This window comes from Maylandia zebra, linkage group LG13 (assembly GCF_041146795.1).
Source record: "Maylandia zebra isolate NMK-2024a linkage group LG13, Mzebra_GT3a, whole genome shotgun sequence".
NCBI lineage: Eukaryota > Metazoa > Chordata > Actinopteri > Cichliformes > Cichlidae > Maylandia > Maylandia zebra.
Window position 1 is genome coordinate 25,277,437 of NC_135179.1, and position 26,764 is coordinate 25,304,200.

Consider the following 26,764-nt stretch of genomic DNA (forward strand, 5'->3'; position numbering starts at 1 on the left):
AACCTGAACCTTACTGCAGGCTCACCAGAATGGAAGTCTTGTTTGACCATCCTTTCTAACTCGCTGTGTCTTTTCCCGCCTACCTGCCTGTCAGCGCTAACCACCTGCAGGACAGGAGCGGTGGCATGTTAGAGGGTCAAAGATGGGAGCATTTCATTGGCTCATTATCAACATCTTCCTTGATTTAACTTTATTGAAAGATCTACCTTTTTTTTCTAGCCAGACACAGGCAGACACACACGCCGTCACACAGGTGTAGGTATGGTTAATCAACTCTGGTGGTGGACCGTTACTTATCATAACAAACCCCAGACAGGCAGGATAACATTGTGTTATACGGGGCTCATGAGGGCCTGCCTCGACAACCTTTGCAGATGGCTATTGATAAGTGTTTCATTATGGTGGTTGTTCAAACTAGTAGGCAGCTGCTGAGTTTAAATCAGGTGCACTCTGATAATGTCATCTGTATGTTTACACTTGCCAACAATAAAGAGTGTAGTTTGTCATAAAAAAAACATATTAGTGAACCGAGATTTACAGTATAAACAAAACTGAATTGAATGAGAGGAAAAAAATACTTCCCATGATGTTGGTACTCTGAGGTAGACACAATAGTCTGGTAAGGATATGCATGACTGTATTTAAATGAGGGTAGAAACTACCAGCTGTGGGACACAAGTTTCGTGATCTGAATCTGTATAAAGTCATAAAATATTATGTAGTATCAGTGTGTTCTTTTTAACTTGACCGACTGTACTGTCAAAAAGTTTTGTCTACACATAGTACATAACAATCAACTTAGCAAAAAAACATTTTTAGGCACTTTGTTACTAGCAGCAGTTACAAAAACACTTAATCTTTCTTTTTTGGGTTTAATCTGTGACAAATGCTGGTCAGCTATTGGCTGAAAAGTGTGCATATGTCAACAACGGTGTGCAGTATGTCCTTAAAAAAAATGTGAGGAAGCTGGACAAGCAGAGGACACAAGAAGCTGTAGCAGATCTAAACAAATGTTTGTATCTTTAGGCATTTTGTTACTAACTGGATGTTACAAAAACACTTAATTTGAAGAAATAATTTCAGGAAAGTGGGTGACCTACAGATGTCTGCAGCAGATGAACAGCATCTGGAAGTAATGTTGTTTCAGGACATGAGATATCAGTCTGGCCCTTTAGTGTTGGTCCATCTACTGTTGACTGCAGCCACATCAGGAATGGCGTCAGTGGGAGGGTGGCTGTGAAGAAACCACTGAATAGCCTGTTGTATGATGAATTACAAAGAAATGGACTAAAAATCAGAGCTGTCTTATGAAGTGATGAATCCAAATTTCACATATGCTTCACAACAGTATGCAAACAGTGGGTCGGCTTTGTCTTCTGTTTCCTCCGTCTGTTTGGCAGAGACTTTTGTGATTTGTGCTACAACGGTACTTTCACGTTTAACTGAGAGCACGAAACAAAACTGAACGGACCGATAATCTTCTGAGACGTGGATTAGTAGAGCATAAAACATGTCTCACACACAAATCTTGTCCGCAGCACCACGAGGGACAATAAAAGATTCAAGTGTACGTGAGGCTGTGTCTTTGTGTGCGAAGCACATCACGTCTAATTTAAGAGACACGTCTTCCTGAGCCGATGACAGCATGTGACCGTGGGCGTGTGATGTTTGAGTGTCAGAGCACCCACTCACATCAGTCTATCTAACAGGGAAGGTATTTTCCCCCGGCGCAGAGGCTGATGATTTTACGAGAAAATAATTCACAGCTAGCCATTATTGTCTAAACATCACATTCCTCCACAGGGCTAAGTGGTTGCTATGGCGTACACTTAATGAACGGAAAAAGCAGTAAAACATTAACAGCAGCCCCATTCTAATCTGACTTTCCCCTCTTTCTCCCTTTTCTCCTCCTTTCCAGTTCTGTCCATCCAGGCCGCTGCCATTCAGTTCACCAAGGAGCCCAAATCCCAGGATGCCTTGCACGGCCGCAGCGCCATGCTGCGCTGCGAGGTCAGCGATCCGACCGACATCAGATACAGCTGGCTTCACAACGGCCAGCCCCTGGAGAACAGCGAGAGGCGCTTCCAGGAGGGCAGCAACCTCAAATTCAGCGCCGTGGATCGGCGGCTGGACGCAGGAAACTTCGAGTGCGTTGCGGAAAACACGGCCACAGGAGAAGCGCTCCACTCCAACAACGCCTCCTTCAATATCAAGTGTGAGTGTTGAGTTTCAGGCCATTTTCCCTTCCTTTGACGGAGGAAATAAAACAACCCTCTTAAGTGAAAATTACCAACTGACAGGGTTTCATAATGGCAACAAGGGTGTGCATCCAGTTTCTGGATCAAAAAAGCCAAACAAAAGTTGCAGTATAAGATGACGGGGTAGTGTAAGCTGAAGGAATGTTTCCACCTTGTTGCCTTATTCTTCGTGGCTTCTCCTCTCTATAGGAAACTGGATATGTGCGCCACCAAGCATGTGTTTTTTTGTTGCTTGTCTTTCCTCTCCGTTGTGTAACACTCTCTTTCCCATATACTCTGAAAGGGCTTTTTTGTCAGGAAATTACTGAACAGTCTAGTTCACCTTAAAGCAGTATAATTATTTCGGTTTAGATTAGCACAGGTCTGTCTGCTCCAGTTTTTTTATTTGTGTCATGCTTTTCACATCTTCAGCTTCTAAATGTGTTGTCAAATTAAGGGGAAGCACGCTAGTGTCTTAATTTTGTTATTTAGCCTCATAACCAAACCTCAGTGACCCGCTTAAGTTTCAGAGCAGAGGAAGCCGGGAAATTCTGCACAGCTCTGTTTGGGATAAATAACAACCTTGTTTGGGTCTCGTCAGAGGCCCTCAGGTACCAGTTGTTACTGTAAAGCCTTTGTGTCATACAAACAGAGTTTTCAGTGATGGTAGAAAGAGGGAAAGGAAAAAAAAAAGCAGGCAAAGCGGGCGAAAAATGATTCCATCTGGAATATGTTCCCCTCTCTTGCTACATTCAGCCTGGAGGTTTGTCTTTGCTGTGATGGTGCTTGTTCAAAGGGTGATTACAAGAACAGATGAGTGTCCAGACCTCCTAGTTGTAAACTGAGAGACGGATGGAGGGAGAGAGCAGCGGTTTAACTCCCTCTCTATGATGTGTCTCCACAAGTGGATATTTGAGGCGTGTGATGTCGAGCACCGTCTCTCTCTGAGTGCTTGCAGTTGTAGCCAAAAGACCAAAGAGGCCCATCGGTTTTTCCCAAACCCTGTCCGATCTGACGGGAACCGCTCACATGTGTTGCAATTGAACATGATCTAGTGTGTGAATGAAGCTCAACCGACTTACTCCCACAGACTTAATAGAAAAGAAACAAGTTAGACATGAAGCACCAGTTCTCCAGAGCAGAATAAACTGCATTATCTGCCAAGCCATTAACATTCCCACGCACTGGAAAAGCAAGGCATAGTTTTCTTGAAAGGAAGGGCATGCAATATAAATAGGCTGAACTCATTTAACCGTGGAAATGTTTATATAAGAGTGGTCGTACCTTTTTGATCGGTGTAGATAGCAGTCGGGCTCACACAAATGTGCCCGTTCTTTGACGTGAGCGCTGACGCTGCACAGTCTGGTCCCGGTTCATGACACACATCGATCGTAATAAACATTAGTTTGCTTTTGTAAATAGATTTTTCTAGAAGTCTGTGCGTACGTTTGGATGCGAGAACTGGCTGCTAAGTTGTCTGCTAATGCTACCAAGCTAAGTTAGCAAGCTACATCTAAACTGCCATAGAGTGCTGAGCAACGGACCAATTAAAGACCTGAATTTAGCTCACAAAAATTGGGGCACAGACTTTGTTGGTACCAGTCTGTAAACATGTGATTTTGATGTAAAGTTAAGAATGTTACAGGAGTCATTATAAGAGACTTTCTGTTGTTGACTGCCACTGGGGGCGCTGTTCAGTCAATAAAAAACTAGAGACACAGCGGTGTCTGCGGCACTGTTGCCTCACAGCAAGGAGGTCTTGGGTTTGAATCCAGTCTGGGCCTTTTCTGTGTCGGGTTTGCATGTTCACCCGCGTCTGTGTGGTTTCTCTGCGGTCACTCTGGCTTCCTCCTAGAGTCCAAACACATGCATTTGGCTAAGTTATTTGGTGATTTTTAAATTGACCGTAGGTGTGAATGAGAGCGTGTGCGTGATTATCTCTGTGTGTTGGCCCTGTGACAGATAGGCGACCTGTCCACGGTGTCCCCGTTCACTCTATTTGATGCATGGATGACAATGAATGAATGGATTCTCGGTGGTTTATGTTGGAGCATCATATTAGGCACTTTTTACAGACAACCTAAGAAACCGGCACACAGCTGAGATGCTGGTTATGAAGTTATTAATGCACCGCACATTACCATTCCTGTAAAAATGGTAATAGCCTGAGTCAGCTTGATAAGAAATCACATAAGTGGATTCCTCAGGCATAGCTTCAGATAACAAACATCTACGAACAAGAAACAATGTTATTTAAGAGCTTAGTGCACACTTTTCTCAACCAGATGCTCAAACTGCAATAGTAAATCATCCCTAACCACTTTCGGATGCTACGTCTGTGTGTGCGTATCAACACGTTTACCTCTGCATCATTATCTGCGGTTTGGCTGTCCGGCTCACTTTAAGTGGATCAGACCACGCTATGGTGGCTGTTGTCATATTTCCACTCATATACAGTTTTAACAAGCGGTCAAGCTCGTGCAGCTTTAAAGTAGACGTCTTCTGGCATTAATCTTGACCGTGCACTCACTCATGTGTACGGTACTTTGCGTGCTTGGTAGTGAATGTGGACTGTAGGGGGTGGTGGTGGTGGGGTTTTCCATATGTACTGTATCAGGGACATTTCTGGAGTTCATTCGTCCGCCCCTCCCCCACTGACGAGAGAGGGTTAATTTATTTTTCCTTTCAATGGTGGGTGGGCAAGTCCTGCCAGCTGAGAATTATTCAGAGTAATTATCCCCCCTCTTGTTTTCACCAATAGAGGTTTTAACCCCCCCCTCCGCGCCCCCTTCACCCTTTTGTCCCGCCCGGTCACTGGGTCTCCATGGCGAGACCGGGCTCAGGCGTCGCTTTCGTCAGCATGCTTGTTGCTCCTGGAGGCACGGCTTTCAGAAGACACACACGGACGGTGTTTTTGGATGTCAGTGTCATACAGCAGCACGCAGCAATGAGGAGAAGATTGAGTAGAAACACATTTTCCTCCCTATTCAGTCACTCGCGCGTGAGTAGGCATGCGCACGCCGTCTTGGCTTAGTCACACAGCATGTGTCCTTAACCCACATTTGTTCAGCAGACACATTTTTAAAGAGTCTGTACAGACCATGAGTACAGCTCTAGTTTTCCCCCATTTCGTTTCTCACAGTTCCTACAGAAGGATGTTTTTTTTTTTTTTTTTTTCTTGCTGTCTTTTGTGAGCTGACAAAACGCAGCTCTTCATGTTTAACGACCCGGGCTCCATCCGTCAGCTTCTCTCCTGTAGGGTGACTTTGCTCCTGTGTCAGCGTCTCATTTTTCCTCCTCCTTCCTCCTGTCTCTGTCTTGTCGCTGCAGCAGCATCTCTCCCCTGCAGTTTGCAGCCTGGCCTGCTGACCCCTGTCAGCCACAGCTGATAAAATCTGACACCTCGTCTAACACCGAGCTGGCTCAGTTAACAATTTTCCCCTGGAATCTGCCACACCACTGTTTTTTTGGGGTTTTTGGTTTTATAGCAATGTTTACAATACGAGGACACTATGCCATATGTTTTGGTTATTTTCATCCCCATATGGTTTTGTCAATCAAATGAAATCCCCAGCCGTTTTGCAGAAACCCTTCTCTATGGCAACGAATCAGCTCACTGAGTGAAAGAGACGGACACGCATTCAGCTGCTTTTCAGAGTGATGACTGAACGAGCCGTCCGATCATCTGTCTTGATGATATCTTCACGTTCATCCGTTATCATCCCCGTGTTGATAGCGCTTCCTGTTCTGCCTCCAACATAATAATTATAGGCTCCTAATTATGCCGTTAGCTGCCAGGCCCGCTCCAACACTTAGTCATGCATTCTGAGAGGGATTATGGGGAAGCATTTGCCACTAATAGGTTATGAAAGAGTGCCTTCTGTTTGTCGAGCGGACAGCTGGAGAAACCTGAGCTGTGAATGGAGCTGTGAGTGGTAAGAACGTGAGGCTGGTTTAAAAAGAAAGAAAGAAAATCCAGGTCAAACTGAAAATTAAGTGGATAGCCAGAATCGGTTTTAACGTGCCACAGAAGAAAATAGGTCAGGACTGGTAGAAACTTTAGATACACAAGGCAGAGTGTGTTGTCTGCTGTTGTTTGCAAATCTCTGTTGAAGGCTCTGATTAGCCAAACAGCGCGTCTGGTATTTCTCGTGCTGCTCGCTGTTTTATTCCTGAACATGCAAATGAGCATCTGATACATGAATTCAGATGACACCCTCCCTGATACTGAACCCACTCTCCTGTTCCTCCGGCCGAGTCGATACAATGCTTCGTTTGCAGATGACGTTTATTCCGACTGCCACTCGTACTCACCCTCGCTAATAAGACTTGTTATTCCGTCAAACTTTTTCTTACGCCCTCGTCTTCAGTGATTCATCGTCTCCCCGTCTGGTTTTGTGGGTCGCTTTTTGCTTTCAGTTCGCTAATAACAGGTCTGAGCGTCGGGCCTTAGGCCTCGATAGCGCAGTTGCCCTTCATTACCTCCTCCTCCTCGAGTTAGTGGAGCTATTGCCTGGAATGGCCTTGAATGAGACACACAACTAATTTGCATCTGCTGAACTGTCAGATATTTGAGGACACTTGCACACATGCACTCAGGCTCGCAGGCAGAGCATCGTCAGCTGTGTTTCGCATACACCATTGCATGTACAAACAGATGTATAAACACACGCACATACTTGCTCCACTGCTGAGCTATGCTTCCACACACACACACTGTTGTCGGCCGTCTGTGGTAGGAGGGAGGTAATGAGCAGTGCACGGCTCAGATGGGATATAAGGAAGGAGAATGGAAGCCCTGTTGCTGTAGAGATGGTTTCCCATGATCCCCTCAGGCTGCACAGCACTGCCAGTTCCTGAGTAATTCATTGTGACAGTTTTCCCTCTAGCGCCCCTTGTGACCTCACAGGGGTGCTGCGTCCTTCCTCCCTCCCTCCCCATCGCTCTCTCAGGTGGGCTCATACCATGCATATTTCATACATGATCCACACTGCAGCAGCACTGTTCAGCCAAGGGCCATAGGAATGGTGCAGCGTTAGTGGGATGTCTTACACTAATACACGCACAGCATACATACACAAAACCCCCACGGACTCGTGTAGAAATCGGGGGCAACCGAAACAAACATGCTCTCTCAGTGATTTCATCCACTAACCGCAGTGTTTACACAGTCTCTGCACATCATACCTCAGCCTTTATACTGTCACGTAAATAACAATTAGCCCTTGTTCTCATTCAGTGTAAACACCAAGTGTTTGTGTAGTCAACAGTGGGAGAAGGGGAATTCCAGCAAGGTGTGCTAAGATGGTACTGCAGCTAAATCTAAGCTGTCACTAGCTAGCTTTTGTCTTTCTATGTAACAACTTTTTATCTGTCTCGCCAACCTGAACATGTTGAAGAATCTTGGACTTGAGCAGGATGAAGGAAAGCTTTGTTGATGTCAGGTTTGACACACTATCTGCACATGTGTACTGGGCGAAATCCTTAATGTGCTCTTTGTTTCTGCCTGCAAAAGCTTGCTTCCATGTATGGGACTAATGCGGATCACTTTCCCACAATCTGTTTTTCTTCCTTTGTTCTTTTGTTCATCTATCACCGAGACGCAAGCGATCAGCCTTCTTGTCTTTCATCGCGTTGTTGTGGCATTCATTTCTCCTTTGATGCAATAATGTAAACACACATAATTAGTTTTGAAGAACTGTTTTTTTTTTGATGGGCGCTCAATTGAAGGATTACTAAAATTATAACTAGCAGGTGCTTTGTCACAACATGTTCACTGCTGCCTTATTTCATGGGCCGCTCTGACAGCAGAGTGTTGCTATTAGCAATTAATGAACTTTTCATTTGAAAAGCGCCTCAAGGACTTGAATTACTGTGGTGAGTGCAGGACTGTGGTATGCTGATGTAAGCTGACCCACTAATGTGGTAGATGTGGAGTCATAGTGCTGTCGCAGCGATGTTCCCCGCTCTCCCCTCGTCCCTGCTGCACTCATTAGCGTCGTCATGTGTCGCATGAGGACAGGGCGACCACTTAACTCAATTTTTCCTCCTGTCCCTCTCCTCAGCTGTTCCCCCTGTCCTCTTGTGCTCCCTTCCATCACTTACGGGATTTTTCTGCCTCTTCTATCACTGCAGGGTTGGAGAGCGGAGGTGTGATTTTGAAGGAACCCGTCTCTGACAGGGAGATGGAGAACTCTTCGCTGGTCACGTTGCGCTGTGATATTGATGGACATCCCCGGTGAGTCTCCTCCCACTTCAAGATCAAAATTCAGGTTTATGAGACGGTATTCAGAACGATTTCTCTTCCTCTTTCTCTTCCTCATCCTGCTGCTTCTCAGGCCGACATGCCAGTGGTTCAAGGACGGCGTGAAGCTGACGGAGAAAACTCATCAGATCAACAATAAAGAGAGGACGCTCACCTTCAAGAATGCCAGTCCGGATGATAATGGCCTGTACTACTGCTGCGCCAAAAATGCAGCTGGGCACGTCTGCAGTAACACCAACTACACTCTTAACATTATAGGTGTGTGTGTGACCTTGTGCAACAAATATCAGATCTGCAAGAATATAAAACTGACATATGATATATTATAGAGAAACATTAGGGCTGTAAGATGATACCATATTGATTTTACTTTGCTGTCAGGTGTGCTACTCGATCCACTAATTGATCGTAGCTCACTAATCAAAGGTTTTCAGGATGTAGTGAGTTTCCCACATTTCCGCACCTGGAAATGGAGACGACCAGGTGTGTGTGGTTAAAGAGCATTAGTGGTGAGAGAAAGCAGGAAGCAGAAAAAAGTTACAGTGCGTGTAATGTGATTACCTTTAAGTCTGTTAGCGACTTCCTCCCACACCACCCACACATACAATATTGTAACATGTCTTAAAAGAACAATAACAGCAGCTCCCTCAGCATCAGGGTCTCCTCCGTGTGTCTAACAACAACTACCTCTGCTACAGTTTATTCTACAGGTAGGTTCTTTCCTACAAGCTCTCGTCGTGTTGTTTGCTCTGTTTCTCCCCCGTGTATAAGGTTTGCAGCACAGCACCCAATCAGCATTAGAAACCTGACGCCCTGTTCCGCTTCACATAGCCACCTGCAACACAGAGACATCGGATTAGCACCTGGGTTGAGAAAGAAAGGATAATTGTTCAGTTTCAGGTTACGGTGTCACCACCCTCTGCTCTTCTATAGGGCTTAACCTTAAGGAAAAGGCTGACAGATTTAAACTGGTTTTCAGTGCATGCTCTCAGATCGTAGGCTGAGGCTTCCCGTTGACGTCCTGGGTGGGCCAGGTGTGCTCTGAATGCACGCCTTTCTTTATCTTCACTCAAACCACTCGTAATGTCCTATAACTGCTACTGGCACCATTCCTTCAGCAGCTCTGCTGATACTCACGTGTTTTCCCGATCTCTTCCTAGTGTGTGTGCGTTAACTCGACGTCCTTCTGCTTTGCATCCGGAGTGTAACAATTTAGTAAAATCTGTGTAGCTATTACTCCTCCTTTAGGTTGTACCAGACTTAATCTGAAGTTTTGGCAGGTCTGAGCAGTGTTGGCTAACACTGAGAGGTCTGCTTGTGGCTGGTAGAAAGGGCCAAATGAAAGTGAACATAAGGAAAAATGCAGCAGCGGAAGCATTTTTCAGGTCATTTAAAACTCAGTGATTGATTTAATATGTAATTTAAAACTGGGGTTTGTGGATTTTGCACTGAGTTTTTCTTCTTTCCTGTGGAGCTGTTTCTAACCCTGTTTTCCAGGAATAACTAGTTTATGGACCATTGCAGAAAAGAAAAGGATTATCTCTTATGTGTGATTCTACGATCTGTAAGAGCGAAAAAAAAAAAGAGAGAGAGAAAAGGCAGGGAAGCTGCTGGTTCTGTTTTCTGACCTCATTAAGTCTGTCCTAGGGGCCCCTGTGGTGTTGACACACTGCCACCTGAACACTGCTGGCTCACCAGCCTCCTGCTGCTGTTGGCAGCTTTTAATAAAGCCGGAGTAGTTTGGTGTGATGCACGAGCGTCCACGCAGATGGAACTTGATGGTCCGTTGCCTGTAATCATACAGATGTTCTACCTCTCTAACAGATAAGAGCTTCCCGCGGCCGGTGGTCACTCCTGAGGACCAGGTGGTAGTGAGGAACGGGGAGGCTGTGTTCCACTGCCAGTTCACTGCAGAGCCGGCGCCCACGTTGGAGTGGTACCACGAAAACGAGCTGCTGGCAAACAAGTCCAGGTATGTTGAGTGCTAAATCTTTCCCTCTGTGTCACTTTGTTGTTTCTCATCATACAGTATTGTGTAAAAGTCGTGAGTCACTTTTCATTTCTTTATTATTCTTCCTTCAAGGAGCAAGACCTTGGTATAATTTATTAAAGTGACCTTGAGCAATAGTTCTCCAGACTTTAATTTTTCTTTCGACATTGGCTCCTATTTGACTTTTTTCCCCTTGTCCATGGCCATTTTCAAAGGAAGGTTTGTTTCTTAAGCCCCTTAACAGTCATATGAATCATTCAAGCACACAAAAGACACCTAATTCCAGGGATGAACCAGTGTAGTGTTTATATATAAGAGATAACCGAGCAAAGAAAAAAAATGATGACAGTTTCAGGGATAAAATAGTGTTTCCACACCAACAAAGTGAATCATATTTCAGCACAGTTTGATGTGTATTCTTACAAATTTGAGGAAACTGGACAGAAGGAGGAAAGAAGTGACAGGCATGTGCAGGACTTGAGAAATGCATCTGGCCCTTCTGTTGATCCATCTACTGTTTACTGACGCCTCATCAGAAATGGCCTCAGTGGAAGTGTGGCTGTCGTGAGTGCCTACAGCCATCTGTAAAATGTGGTGAAAGAAAGCCTGAACAAGAGAGTACAGGCTTTGCAGCATGATTCCCAACACATTGCCAATGCAGTAAAAGCACACCTGGATAGAAGAACACACACTGGAACACTATCAGTCATGGATTGGCCTCCCGAGAGCCCAGACCTGTTGAAGAATAAAGGTGGTCACACCAAACAGTGACTGATAATTTGATAAATTGGGCTGTTTTTGCCTTATATACCTTATTTCCATTTATGCTTATGTATGTTTAACTAAACCACTCTACCTATTATATATCTTTTCTAGTAAAATATAAAGAAATGAGATGTGGCTCAAGGCTTTTGCTCAGCGCTGTACGTCTTAACTACGATTCCTCCTCTTCCATCTTGCATCCACCCCCTTTTCACCCCTCTTCCTTCTCCTTACCATCATATAAGCATGATTCCTGTGTATCTGAGTGTGCAGTAGGGCTGCCACGATTAGTCGACTAGTCACGATTATGTCGACTATTAAAATCGTCGACGACTAATTTAATAGTCGACGCATCGTTTGAAGCTTTGTAAGATCACAAAGGACGCAGGAATGAGTAGTAGGATTTAAGGGTGTAATAACGGACTGAAACAGAAGATGGCAGCACTGCATGTACAAGGATGCCAGCTGCCGTTAAACCCCGAAGAAGAAGAAGCTGTGTCCCAGAATTCATAGCGCAGCCCAGCGCAGTTGTCAACAATGGCGGCAGCTAGTTAGTTTTAACTTTACTCTTATTATTCTTTCTGGGTCACAAAATAAACGTTTAACATATTTTCAGGCGAGAATGTAGCTGTGTAAACCTCAAATATCTGCTCAGTTTATCAAGACACCACATATTTTCAAAAGCTCTCCGACGTTTTCGGAGACGTCTGTTACCCACTAGTTCGTTAGCTAGGCGGGGGCAAGGCTAACTAGAGCCGTGAGAACACCGGACTCCCTGCAAATCGTTTTCAAACCCACCGCCGTCTTTCGCTACTCAGGTTAAACATGATATATAAGTCACTTAGATAACTTAAAATGTTATTGTTTGGCTTTCTTTAGTATTTTATTTGTTCCTGAGTAAATCGGTTTGGCTAAGATTAAAGTTATAGTTTTTGCACAGCTAAATAAACTTCAAGCAGACAGCTGATCATCAGAAGTTTGAGACGCTGGATAATATACTCCGGTGTCCTGTTATATTTTAGAAAGCAAGGAGTTTATTAAACTTCACCGAAACAATCTGCAAATTTCATTAAAAATTAATAAACTACCATCTTGTCTTTATTTTTAGTTAGCACAAACACTTCAAGCTGTAAGCTAATGATAGTTATATAAGACCAGATGCTGCTGGTGCAATAAGCTGTACGCTGTACGTCCAATGGATGATGATCTGATTAGTCGACTAATCGCAAAAATAATCGGTGACTAGTCGACTATCAAAATAATCGTTTGTGGCAGCCCTAGTGTGCAGCCATTGGTATTCCTATGAGCCCGATGAGGTGGAACCCCAGCATCGGGCTCTCGCCTCTCTATGTGCTGTTTCAACACAAAGCTCAAGATAAATTGCACATTGAGGAATGTTATTACTGGGAAAAAAAGCACGGTAAAGTTTTTTTTCTTCAGTCTGCACATCACTGGAACAAACCCATTCTCTGTAACCTATCAGAGAAGTCTGCAGGTCTCCAGTGTCCACGCTCTGAGAGGAAAAGACCCTCGAGCTACACTCAGATTACCAGCATATCCCCCGTCTTTATAAATAGGACTTCATAATAAATTTCTATATATCATGCCAGCTTTCATAGCGCCTCATGCTTATACATGAGCCCGTTCCGCACGTAGAGTACAATCCTGCTTTTCTATTTTGAAGTGATTACTGTGCTCGTTGAGCTAGGCAGGGTGAATGACTCCAATATCAATAGTTAGTCATTTGTGTAATGAGCCTGTCAGAGGCAGGTTTGGTCACCTAGGCAGTGATGAGGACTCAGTAATAAGCATGGAAGCCTAACCTCTTTGTGGCTAGGTTATTCCACAGCAGCCTGGTGTTTTGTGTGATTTAGTTTATTGATCTGGGCTGATTATAGTCCCTAAGTTACGCAGCTCTCTGCAGTGATATCATCTGTGTCTGCACTTAGGCTGTTTAGATAACCTCCCCTAGCGAATGAATGAATAACTAGTGTAGACTGTTTTTCCAAATGTGTGAAACCAAGAAAAAAAAAAAACCCACACACACCATCTGGAGCTTAAGGCTATTTTTTTGCAGCCAGTTTCTGCCCCACGGGTCAAACGTGTGAAACCATACTCGTGATTGCCTTTAAAAATCGCTCTTTGCTCATTTTGTTTTCTAGTTATTTTGGCCTGTTTCCACAGACTAGTTCTCCGTCTCTCAGGTGGAAATGTACACCAGCTCCCAAAGCTCATTTCCCTCTTTCTCCTAAACAAAGAAGAAGGGATGACACAGAAATCTCACTTTTCCTGAGGGAATCCACTGTGGAACTAGATATTCTTATATGAATCCCCGCTTTTGGAAAACTCTTCTGAGGGAATGCAGATCATTCTGCAGTGGCTTTCCTTTTTCCTCTCCGAGTATTTGTTTTTCCCATGAGCTCTGCAGTGACTTGGGATCTTCTGTTTTTGCTGTGCCGGATGCTCAGCTCCTTTTCTGTCATCCCCGAAGCTGGCTTAAGGTCTGCCTTTAATTACTCCTCATTCTGTCCATCACTGACACTGATACTCCCATCGGCCTGATAGACTCCAGGGGCCAGCTGTCAGGACAGGCCTCCTGAAGCACGAGATTTTTTTTCTTTTTAATTAACTCAAAATGTAGGACACATTTGTTTCTTTGTTTTCCGTGGACAGATTCTTAGCATTTACCTCTACAGATTTAGAGCAGCAGATGGCTTGGGTTTACTGAATTGGGCCAAATTAGAATGGAAAGTCCAAATTTTCGGGCAGTTGACTTGCAGGTCAAAGCGAAACCTCTAAGAAAGGTTTGCAGATGCAGACTGAGAAAGATTTGAGGTTCGTTGGCTGTATCTGTGCAGAAATCTTCTCTCCGCTGTGCTTTTCTCTGCGAAGAATGTGCGAAATGTTGTTTGTGGATCAGTGATTGAGAGAGATTGTTTCTTTCTCTTCTTCTACAGAGTCTTCCTTCTATCCAACGGGACGCTGCTGATCACCCAGGTCAAGCCCAGGAACACGGGGACCTACAGATGTGTCGGTCGCGGCCTCAGAGGATCACAGGTTACGCTGGAGGCCTCCCTCCTCATAGCTGGTGCGTCACACACGTACACACATACAAAACTCGAGCGTAAACAATTAGAAACCCCTGTTATCCTATAATCTGAGTGGAACGGGCTACATATGAACACTGCCCTCCATCTCTCCTGCTCTAATCCCCCCTCCCTCCCTCCTCCTCCTTCTGCCGCTTTCACTTAGTGCCCAGATCTCTCCGATGATAATCACATTCCTGTATTGACATCCGGCCCAGCTGCATCCACTACCACGTGCCGTACAGAAGCATTTTGCTGCTTCCCCTTCATATTGTTTCCCCTTAGCGTCCAGCTGTTTTCCAAGCTTTTTTAACTCATCAAGTTTCCTCCAAAGTGAACAGCACCTGGCAACCGCTTTACTCAAGCAGTAGATGTTACATTAGATAACTCATCAGTGTGACTCAACCAGGGTAATGAGCAGTGTAATTAGGAGGTTGTGAAATGCCGAACGTCATTAAAACACGCTGCAGCTTTCCTTGCATGAGATGACTGTTTCTAAAGTGTTATAAATCAGTGTAATGTGAAAATGACATTTTAAGACTACAACAAATAAAAGTCTTTGGTGGTGCAAAAGAAGAAGAAGTTAAAAGGAAGGGGAACCAAATTATATACAAGTCCAAACACAGTGAAGCTGTTTTAATATTGCGCATGCACTAACAAAGCCGGCTCTTTCCTTGCGCCGCGTCTTCCCAGATAACCTCTTGAAACAACTTTAAAACAGCTCATTGAGGTTGAAACTACAACAAGATGACTGTAGTATCTTCTCATCTTACTAATCAGCCAGCTTTTTGAAATGCAAGTGCACGCACGTCAAATATTTTGAATAAGCTCAGGGCTAAAATTTCTTTGCATTTCAATGTCCCGGGCACTTTTTTTTTTCCTTCCCCTCTCCAGCAGCCCCTTTTCTCCCCCCAAGGGTTTTGGATTAACAAGGTACAACTGTATCTGCAGTTTTAACCCAGTGAACCACAGCTCCATTTAAATACCTTAATTCACCTAATCTGATGCTAATCCCTGCAGGCATTATAGGGGATTGTGTCACAGTAGAATTCAGTGTTTAGGGACAAGTTGAAACAGTCGCTCCCATCGTGGCTCCGCCTCATTCATTTCAGTGCCCTCCCTCTTCTCGCAGCTCTGCTTCTCTTTCATTTGCTGAGAAATGTGTTTTCTTCTCATTAATTGATTTAGATCTTAGGCTCGTACAAGGTTAAAGCACAGGTTGATGATTATTAGCGGTCCTCTAATGAATCAGCGTCAGCATTTGAATTGCTAAGTCAGTTCGTAACATTTGCTCGCTCTCTCTGGTTCCCGCTACAGAAATAGAAGACATGGTGCCCCGGGCGTCGAAGGTTTTCACAGTGAACAGCCTGCAGCAGGTAGAATGCAACGCCCCACGTGGCAAACCTCCGCCAGTGGTGTGGTGGGAGAGAGAAGGTCAGCGGGTGCCCACAGAGGGCCGAGTACACCAAGATGGGAAATATCTGGTCTTCAGTCCCACGGAGAAGGGAGATTCGGGCACCTACACCTGCGTGGCCGAGAATAAGGCTGGACGCAGGATACAGGAGGTCACCTTCACTGTGGCCAGTAAGTCCTACAAAGACCACTTTAAATGCACCCTAAATTCACTTTAACTAAGTACAGAAAGTACTTTTAAAGTGGTTGTTTGTCGTTTGTATGTATACACGGAGATGATCAAAGTTTAGATTGTAACTGTGGTGTTGCAGGCATTTAAAAGGAAGATGGGATCTTGAGAGCTAAGAAGCATGATGCGTAGAGCATGAAGTGAGAGGGCAGAGCGCAAGCTTGCTAATGTTAGCAGGATACATCCAGTATCCCAGATGTATCCTACAGTAGGTTTATTAATGCTGGGAGCATTGGGTCCTCTAACAGAAGCTAATGTGTATTTTGTCTGTTCAGTGAGCCTAGGTGATTGACACATTGGATATTCCTTCAGGGCAGCGATATGTAGCTGAAGAGTTGTCTCTTTGTCCACAGCTCCCCCAGTGTGGGTGGACATGCCTAAGGACAGCCATTTAGAAGAAGGTAAACCCGGTTACCTCCACTGTCACGCTCAAGCCAACCTCCAACCTGAGGTCACCTGGTTCCGCAGCAGCAACATCATTCAGCCCGAGGTAGGTTTTCACTTTCCTCACTGTCTTTTTCTTTTAACGACATACAGAAGAAAGCTGGTCTGTTTGTACCTTCACAGTTTTACTAAAACTTTTTGTCTTTTTTTTTGTCTCACCAGGACATCCGGTTTAAGATATTCCCTAACGGGACCCTCAGGATCAACAATGTGGAGGTCTATGATGCACATGTGTACAGCTGTCAAACCAAAACTCTGGGTGGACAGCTGATGGGATATGCTAAGGTCGCTGTGCTCGGTAAGATGCGTGGGAATCACTTAGCTGATCAGTATATACTAGAGATGGCACGATACCACTTTTTTATGTCCGATACCGATACCGATATCATAAATTTGGATATCTGCCGATACCGATATGAATCCGATATAGTGTTTTTTAATCAACAAAACTGTTTTTTAAATATCTTGCTGCATTTTGTATAAGTTCATACTCAAGTTTAAAACAACAACTACACTAAAGCTATTCTGTTATACCTGTATGCAAAAAAAAATATTTCATAGTTCAGCAATACTGATCAATCTAATAAACTTAAACCTACACCATCCTCCCTATTCTGGTATTTTAAAGAGTACTTAGCATAAATATTAAGCAACCTAACTAATAGGGTTCCAACTCCCAGCAACAACAAAAATAAATAAATAAAAAATAGGGAACCACCCCTCACCCTCCACCTCATGATGCTTAATCGATGTAATCAACCTTAATTTGATGCAGTGTGAAAAAAATACACAGAAATCAATTATTTTTCAAGAAATATTAAATAGATTCAACATCTTTCTTCAACAAAATTGCAGACTGCACAGATGGTACCTTCCCAAAGGAAAATGTACTATAGCTTACTAGGGTATATATATTAGACTTAATAGTCACTATATACAGTAATTGACTTCTATTCATTTTACATCAAATTAAAACTTTGGGTGTCAGATAATTATTTATTAAAAGCTAGACATTTTAAATGAGAATAAGAAAGAAAAGTATGTCTTTGTGCCCCCTTTTCCCTGTTAATGCCCTATCGGCCCCCCTGGCTAAACTTTGCTAGATCCGCCCCTGCACAGTTACCAGCGTCAGCTACGTAGAAAAAGATCCTCGAGTAGAAAGTAATATTAAATAAATTCTAACAACAGCTGATCAAGCTTAAACGTGCTGCTGTTGTTCAGCCGCTGGTTTCCTCTTTCTGGTGCAAAGTGGGGCAAAAGCAAACTAGAGACACGGACTCCCGACAGAAAAGCCGATCAGCTGATCGTTAAGCAGTTTCATGATTGAAGTAGCAGCAAGAAGAGGCAGTCGCTTGTTAAGCTTAACGCAGGAATGCTTTACAAACATTCAGAGATGGACTTACACACTTGCTTTACTTCTCTCGGGATAACTTTATCGGAGATGAAATGCCGGGTTGCTAGCGAAGCTCCAAATGCTATCCAGACCACCGACAGGTCCCGCATGCCACAGCCGCTCTATCACGTGATGCATACTGCTCCGATGTGCTAACGTTCTGAGGTGAGTTACGGTGTGTTGCAAGTTTTGTGAGGTGCTTTCGTGATATTTAATGGATCGGATTACATTTTTTATTTTTCTCCGATATCCGATCCAGTAATTTAGGTCAGTATCGGACCGATACGTAATATCGGATCGGTCCATCTCTAGTATATACAGTGGATTATCCTTTGTTTGCTCCGAATCTATTTGAAGATATTTCCCGGAGATAAAGATGATGTGTAATGAGCGAGAGAATGATGAGCAATACGGCGCTGAGATGAAAAATAAATGCGATGTGGTCATGGCTGTGGGCTTGTGTGCGTGGTTTTCTATAACTGTGTTGTGGATCTGGGGACCCTGCAGGACACCCACAGAGATGTAAAATATGACTCACACACAACAGCTTTAGCTTAGCCTCCATTTGTAACGTGGTATCTCCATGATCAATTCTTATCTGATCTCATAAAAGGTGTGACATGCCATGATCTCAACCTCTGATAGATCTCAGCTTTTACGCTCATCAGATCTGTGTGCTCGTCGTGCCTGTTGACACATTTTTCCCAAATATGTCTGAACATGATTTGCGTCAGCTTAGTGTCATCCGTGTGTGACGTGTGCTGTGCTTTTACTTGTGTTTCAGAGAAACTAAAGTTCACCCCAACCCCGCAGCCTTCCCAGTGCTTGGAATTGGACAAAGAGATCCCCATCCAGTGCTCGGCTAAAGGAAGAGAGCCCCCCACCATCCGCTGGTCCAAAACAGGTCTGCTGCCACTGATTCCACTTGCTATAGCTTCAGATCTGATGAGGAATGGCTGTTGAGCAATATTTCACCCAGAACCCTTTAGCAGGCATTAATTCTTCAATGCTTATGATGACAAATGTCATTTCCGCAAGAATATGTAGCAACCTGTGTAGAATAAACACAATGTGAGGGCGATTTATCACCACAGATCACTTCCCTCCTCCATCTGCAGTAGCCATAATAGTCTAATTAACCACTTGAATCCCACATGGATAACCAGACCAGCTCTTGTCCCCGTGTGTCTCTCTGGCTCCCCCTGCAGATGGAGGAGAGCTGCCGCCTCACGTCAAGCAGAAAAACGGCCAGCTCCGTTTCACCAAAGTCACTCGAAGCGACGCTGGCAACTACACCTGCATCGCCTCCAACAGCCTCCAGGGGGAGATCCGGGCCTTTGTGACCCTCACCGTAGCCGGTAAACCACTGTCTCATCGTCATGGAAGCAGGGAGTAGTGAAAGAAAGGGTCCACGCTACTGTATTAGTCATCAGCCCCACATCAGGAGGACTTGTGGTCTTGGTGCATGTGAGGGTGGTTTTATAGCAAGGCGGTCACTGATCATTGCCATTAAGTTTCAAACACAGCAGCATTTATTGTGTAGTTGGTGGCCTTTTTACAGTCTGGTTAATGAATTGCGTTTGGGTTGTAGATTATCTGGGAGGACAGTGACCACAATCAGCACAAGCTGTAAAAGAGGTGCTGTCGCCCCAGATGTGGTTAAAGTGTTGTATTAATATGATTTGTTTGTTTCTGTGCGTGTTTGTGTGTGTGCTTTTTGTGCACAAACAGTGCACGTTCGCTTCAAGGTGGAACCAGACAACACGACGGTGTACCAGGGTCACACTGCGATCCTGCACTGTCAGGCAACGGGCGATCCCAAGCCTCACATCCACTGGGTGGGTAAAGACAAGCCGCTGGACATCAGTAATAACAGAAGGTAAACGAAACACATTTGTCTTCTCCACAGCTCAGCCTTCATGGATTAGGATTACACAGTTGACACGACTGATTAAAGCTCCATCTCCACACATTCGTTGTGGATTTAGCTTGTGCTAACATAGAATTATAACCTTGGAAACAAACGAGTATGAGAGTTCACGTTTCATTTGCTCCGTCAGAATGTGCCAGAGCAAATAAAGCTATTATTTAAACACGCTTTCCCCACTTTCCTGTGCTGGGCCAATCATAGCCCTGATGGTCTAATTTGGTAATGTTAGCTAAATATATTAATGTATTCTGAAAGCACTGCATTTCTTGACCCTGAATTGCACAAATTATAGCCATTATCTTTAAATCAGATGATTTTTAATGATGCAGATATAAAATCAGATTCAGATTGGACACTGAGACCTCTGTGTTTTTCTGTCTCGCTCCTTCTTCCAGGTTCCAAACGATGCCCAATGGCTCCCTAGTGATCAGGGACGTGACTACGGATGACACCGGCAAATATACCTGTGTGGCCGGAAACAGCTGCAGCATCAAAGACCGCGTGGCTCAGCTGTATGTAGTGGGTGAGTTTGGCACACTCGTACATATTTGCATACACAGGCTTTGCTTTATCAGGAGCAAATGGGCACAGAATCACAAGTGTAGGATGAAGGCTTTAATTAAACCTTCAGCCTCTGTCTGTCATCCGTGCGGACAGGTTAATAACCACAGGCGCGTCTCTGACGCCACGGCTGTCACCGAGGTGATGGGATCGGGCAGACGCTGGATCTAATAAAGCTTCGCACTCTGTGGCTCCTTGTGTGCCGACTAAAGCTGAAAATTACAGTCACGCACTAGCACTCGTGTCCCACATCACCTCATTTTCTCCCAAAGTAGCAGGATGGTATTCCAGCTTTGCTTTTTTGTTTTGGAGACAATTAAATTTAGATGTTTGTCGCGCCTTGTAAAAGACAAGTAATTGACTGTAACAGGGCAGCTCAGATAAATGGAAGGACCGTATGTATGTTTGTAAGTCGGTTTGTGGTTTTAACTGTGTTAAAATTCACCACAAATACCTTTTCTATCATCCGCTTGTTCCAATCTTATTTTTAAAATCCTGTTCTATGAAACGTTTACGTTCGTGTTTACACTAAAGTTGATGCTTTTACCATCAACTGTGTTGCATCTTTCACTGTGGTGAAAGATTTAGCGTTCTGGTAACACAGTCTGTTGTGTGTAAGACTTAAATCCATGCACAGTGTACTTCTTAGCCACGTTTTAGTCAGCCCCAATTTTCACCTGTGCCAAACAGACAAACCGGTGCATTTCCCGACTGAAGAGGATGAAAAGGCTCCTTACAAGATGATCCAAACAATCGGTCTGTCGGTGGGAGCGGCTGTGGCCTACATCATTGTGGTCCTGGGACTCATGTTCTACTGCAAGAAGAGACGCAACGCCCAAAGAATGCAGAAGGGCCAGGATGGAGAGGAGCCCGAGATGGAGTGCCTTAATGGTATGATTGCTGATAAAGTTGTGGTTACAGTTACACAATAATCCTGTATGCTATTTCAAGATCTTTGCTGCCACCCTGTGTTCATTTTATTGATTACACTTAACATGTAAAAAGGCAAAAAAAAGTTTTGAGCAGAGCAACAAGTATCAGTTTGTTTCCTCCGTTCTATATTCTGTATATACAATGCATTTTAACATATTATATAAAACATGTTCTAAATCGATCAGATTTATTCATATTTGTACTACGTCTGTGACCTTTGACCCAGTAGAATATTTGTTGTGTTCATCAGGCGGAGCAGTCCAACAGAACGGCCACACCACTGCTGAGATCCAGGAAGAGGTGGCGCTCACCAACATGGGTACCATCGCAACCACAGAGAAACGCCACAGCCACGTCAACAACGATAAGCTCCACTTTCCCCGGACAAACCTACAGACCATCACGACTTTAGGTAGAGTAGTCTATGCATCTCTGTTTTCTGTGAAAAAAGTGTATTGCGCTTCTGCGCTCACATTTTGCTGTGTGTCACGTGAATGTTTGCTCAGGAAAAGGGGAGTTTGGGGAGGTGCTGCTATCCAAAGCTAAGGGAATCGAAGAGGGCGAGGAGGAGACGGTGGTTCTTGTGAAGAGCCTGCAGACCAGAGATGAGCAGCTCCAACTCGACTTCCGCCGGGAAGCAGAAATGTTCGCCAAGCTAAGCCACCCCAACGTCGTCCGCCTGCTGGGCCTCTGCAGGGAGGCGGATCCTCACTACATGATCCTAGAGTACTATGACCTGGTAATCTCACACTAACACACATACAGACACAAACGCAGAAGAAGTGCAGAAATGTTGTTTTGTACCTGACGCACTGCTCTCTATGTCTGCTTTTCTCATGCCAGGGAGATCTAAAGCAGTTCCTGAGAATTTCCAAAAGCAAAGATGACAAAGTCAAGAGTCAGCCTATCAGCACCAAGACCAAAGTAAGCAGTGAACTGTGCAGCATGAGTGACATATAACAGCCTTCTGCACACCAGAAGCCATTGAAATAAACGGAAACGGAAATAAACTGTTATACAGAGCTCTGTATTTTTGTCTTTGGGCTCTGCTGCAGTATCGTGTAGGCCATCCTGTCTGAAACAGGCCATTGTAGCTTGACCTTTAACCTTCTGAACTCATCACTGTTAAGTTACAGTAACCATTGAGGAATTGTTGAACTTTGCTCACTTTGAACTTCTATGTTCTTATCAAAGTCTCTCTACCATGACCCCCCCCCCCCCCCCCCCTTTTCCCCCTCCAGGTTTCCATCTGCACTCAGGTGGCTCAGGGCATGGAGCATCTTTCCAATCACCGCTTCGTTCACAAAGACCTCGCCGCCCGAAACTGCCTGATCAGCAGTCAGAGGCGTGTCAAAGTGTCGTCACTCAGCCTCAGCAAGGACGTTTACAACAGGTCTGTTCAAAAACATACAATAAAGTCTCCTCTGAGTAGAATCATCTGGTTAATATTTCCATCCCTTTGTTATTTCTCTGGTGTTCACATGTGTAGTGAGTACTACCACTACAGGCAGGCGTGGATCCCGCTGCGCTGGCTCCCAACAGAGTCTGTGTTTGAAGATGACTTCTCCACCAAGTCGGACGTGTGGGCCTTCGGAGTGTTGATGTGGGAAGTATTCAGTCATGGGGAAATGCCATACACCAAACTGAGCGACGACGAAGTGTTAGAAGGTGAGTTTGACGCTGCAACACATTACTGTCTTTACCCCAGGAAGAGGGAATCGCTCTTTAAAAGGCATCTCATCCCATTTTTCTGCAGGTCTCCAGGCAGGAAAGCTGAAGCTACCCCTTCCGGACGGATGCCCCTCTAAAATCTACAAGCTGATGGTCCGCTGCTGGGCACTGAGCCTCAAAGAGCGCCCCTCGTTCACCGACATCGTCCACGCCCTGGGAGAGCTGCCCTCTGACAGCAAAGTCTGAAGTGACCAATCATCTCACAGCAGAAAGGAACTGTTACCAACTCTGCCCCGCCCCCCTTCCCCTAAAATACAGACAGGAATGCTGGATTATTTAGTCTCACACATTTCAGGGAAGAGAGTTGAGGGGGAAGAAAAAAGAAAAAAAAAAACTTTAATTTTTTATGCATTTCAACAATTTTTTGAGTGTGGATTAGACTTGTTTGCTATATGAGTGGAACTGCACTCACCTTTGTATGAATGGCTTCGTGCGAGCAGTGCCAGGAGTTTGCCTTCACCGCAGTATGGACGATCCTCCCCCACCTCCAGCCTCCGCCTGTGGTTCCACTGTGACCCCGCCCGTCTGCGGCCGTTTTCGTTTCACGGAGCCTCACAACCTCAGTGCCTCTGCCCCTTCACACACACTCACACACACTCTCTAAGTTTGTAGGAATGATGGTGCATTCGCTGGCTCTGATTAGTGCAAAGGATTTGCCTGAAATGTCACGTCACCACTTAACTCCTTGGAGTTTTCTCATTAATCTAAAGAGGATATTGAAGAGAAAGTGGGGCACAGTGGGACTGCAGTGGAGCGATGAAGCCTCTGTAGATAATCAGCCACTTTACTAGTGTGTCGAGTGAGGTCGTTTAAACTGGTCTGTTCCCCTCGCAATTACATCGAGCTGCATCCCGAGTCCGCCACCCTGACCCCTCAGGTGTCTGCTCTCTCTCCACCGGGTACAATCCCCCAAATTGTTTGCTTTTGTGTGTTTGAGTGAGTGTGTGTGTACATGCACTGAACTGTTGTCCCTACAGACAGATAAGGAATGGGGTTTTGCATGAAGGTTTGTGGAAAACAAGTAATCCGTGTTACGGTAACACTTCCGGAACAACGACAACAAAGAAGCATGTTTTATAGCCAAGGAACATGTTGAACGGATGAGATCGTGCCAGTGTGGGCTTTATACATTTTTATAAGTGTGCTCTGTTAACTTTGAGGTGCTTACAGGTCACTGCTGATGGGTAGGAGTACTCATTTTTACCACACGAACACCATCGTGTCCTCTCAGCTGCAGGAATTGAACCCGCCGCCACGTTTGACCTGCTTTATTCTCTCCAGAGGTCCAATCACAGTTTCTCTCCTGGTCCACCTGTTTTGTGCAATGCTGCGAAGCGGACCATCACACCAGGCAGTGTGTACATAATGTTAGAAGCCTTGCACTAACTTCACTTAAAAGATTATCCCTTTTTTATATATATATATAAATATATATATCATGTTGTGTAGAAGGACATGCAGGTGCCTGGTTATTTATGATGAAGGTCCTGTCTTTTGTTTTTTTTAACTGTAATAGAAAGGTACTTCTGTGAGGTGGTTTATGCTATGTATTCATTCTCACGGTCCATCTCGGTGTGCGTTCAGTCTGGTAACCGGCTGGGTATGCTAACACAAAGTACAAAGGAGGTCAAAAGAGTGACTGCAGGTCACCAGTGCTCGTTTAAGTGCCTAGTAAATGAAGGATTATCTTAACCGTTTCCCTTTCTGTTTGTTGTTGTTTTTACATCATCTAATCATATGCGATGGCCTTTGTTTATGAACCTGTTTTTATACGTTGTTTTTAGTGTAATATTTTGTTTTTATGAATGCTAGGCACTCACAACTAGACCTCTTTCTTTTTTAAAATCTGCTTCAGCACATGTTCACAGTAATCACAGATGTATACAAAAGCATACATGCTGCTGTCAATAAAGGTTCACAGTGTTTTTACCCAGTTTGTTGTGACAGTTACTTTAACTTCTTAATATTTTCAGCTCAGTGTTTATGCTGAGGTTGTAACAAATATTTGAAAAAAAAATGTGGTAATTCAGCTGTGTACAAGTTCACCCCCAAATAAGGTGTTGGAGTGGTGAGAAATAAATGCCTTGTTTTTTGTATTGAAGTGAAAATATGTTGTAAATCATGGAGCTGGTGGCTTCTTCACTGATACCAGAGTGTTGTGTGACACGCTCTTCTTGCAGCCGTGTTACAACAAAATATGAGGTTAAGCATAAGTGATGAAATCTTAAATGAGGTGGATTGTTTATCTCTTGCAAGTCTCTACAAGTTACACACACACATAATTAAAGTGTGTGTGGTGGTGGTGGTGGGGGCTAGAAGTAGGACTAAAAGGATTTGTACTTTATAGTGTTGGGCTGTAGTTTGTTAAACCACTCTTATGACCTTGTAAAAGTACATCCAGTACTGTTTTTTTCTTTATCCAAATAAAAAGTCTCTGTTGTAGCCACTAGAAGGCGCTGTGTGGTTAGGTAAGGATTAAAGCTGACCCTTGAGGCTTGCCAAACATTTTTTTCCCTATTATAATTTGTTTACAGTTTAATGTGATAACTAGCTTTTAAAGAAGTTTCCTCAATGGGTCTATGTGCTTAGTGAGTTTTAGCACTCCCTCAGTCATTATGGGTCTCCTCCTAACTTTGAGCACTGTGCAATTTGTGTGTGTGCGTGCGTGCGTGCGTGTGTGTGTGTGTGTGTGTGTGTGTGTGTGTGTGTGTGTGTGTGTGTGTGTGTGTGTGTGTATGGGGGGGGGGGGCTTTGATGGATCTGCACACAGCACCGTGCGCATGTCACTTTTGGGCCTCGTTCGGTGCGCGTGACATACCGAGAAGCAATAAATGTCTTTCCACTGCGGTGATGTTATAACAATTTTCCGAGTAAATCTGCGTTTCACCGAACTTTCGATTTTGTAGTTCACTTGCAATAAAAATCCCCTGAGCATCCTGCCAGTGAACCATTTTCAAATGCCTCAAAACTCTGGCGTTTGTTTTAACTTGCCCGTAAGACCAGGTGGGTGGAGGTTGTTCCATCGTTTCAAACAGTGCACCTAAGTGCCTCTGACTGATTTCCCTCTGATACCTTTTTCTTCTTTTAAATGAATACGGATTACACGTTTCAAAGAAAACCTAATGATGAATGATATCAGTTTAAGTTGTTTTTTCTTTGCTGTCAGGTCCACTTGTAGAGGAGGAAGCCATCTCTGACGACACTGGTAACACATTTTACTAAGTGGGCAGGAACTGTTGCAAAGGTGAGCAAGATGAAGTAAACAGACAGTGACTGCACCTTGCTTTACAGTGGCGTTATTAAAAAGTTGGTAGGAAGCAGCAGGCTTCATACTCAAAGGAACTTGCCTATTACAGTTACATTACCTGTTCAAGTCGATGTGCGATAATCTGGCACCTTAAATGATCTCATATTGCTGAATTATCTACAGTAACAGTGCCGCACACATGCACTTCAGATAAAAGGAGATGATATAGTTCAACTTCCGGGAAAATGGGAGTTTGCTGTGTGGTATAGGCGCCACAACCTGTGGGTAATTAAAATAAATAAATAAAATAAAAGTTGGATGTTTTGTTATGTTAGTGCCTTTTTACTTCTCCACGGTGACGTTGTCGGTTAGCGCAACCATTTTGGTATTTATTCTAATTAGTGTGCTTCGCTGACCAATGACAGCACTCCTCAGATAATCCTCAGCCAATCCGTACACGACGCTGTGACTCACCAAATAAGGAGAGACAGCACCAAATAAGGAAACATTGTATCTCTTTATAAGGAGGGAAGTAGTTCCTCG

The 26,764-nt window shown here is 44.3% G+C and overlaps 1 protein-coding gene across 1 annotated transcript in view; it reads left to right on the forward strand.

The window, feature by feature from the left end:
- ptk7b (protein tyrosine kinase 7b) overlaps positions 1-24,903 on the forward strand; it is a 73,075-nt gene extending 48,172 nt beyond the window's left edge. Inside the window, exons 2-20 of the mRNA XM_014410010.3 lie at positions 1,919-2,215; positions 8,373-8,475; positions 8,576-8,760; positions 10,327-10,474; positions 14,212-14,342; positions 15,658-15,924; positions 16,336-16,472; positions 16,589-16,724; positions 18,604-18,723; positions 19,028-19,177; positions 19,551-19,698; positions 20,145-20,272; positions 21,001-21,201; positions 21,494-21,655; positions 21,750-21,982; positions 22,087-22,167; positions 22,485-22,636; positions 22,733-22,911; positions 23,000-24,903. Coding sequence (XP_014265496.2) covers positions 1,919-2,215; positions 8,373-8,475; positions 8,576-8,760; positions 10,327-10,474; positions 14,212-14,342; positions 15,658-15,924; positions 16,336-16,472; positions 16,589-16,724; positions 18,604-18,723; positions 19,028-19,177; positions 19,551-19,698; positions 20,145-20,272; positions 21,001-21,201; positions 21,494-21,655; positions 21,750-21,982; positions 22,087-22,167; positions 22,485-22,636; positions 22,733-22,911; positions 23,000-23,160 — 3,119 coding nt within the window. The 3' untranslated portion in view covers positions 23,161-24,903. The remainder of the gene's footprint in view (positions 1-1,918; positions 2,216-8,372; positions 8,476-8,575; positions 8,761-10,326; positions 10,475-14,211; positions 14,343-15,657; positions 15,925-16,335; positions 16,473-16,588; positions 16,725-18,603; positions 18,724-19,027; positions 19,178-19,550; positions 19,699-20,144; positions 20,273-21,000; positions 21,202-21,493; positions 21,656-21,749; positions 21,983-22,086; positions 22,168-22,484; positions 22,637-22,732; positions 22,912-22,999) is intronic.
- The last annotated feature ends 1,861 nt before the right edge of the window (positions 24,904-26,764 follow it).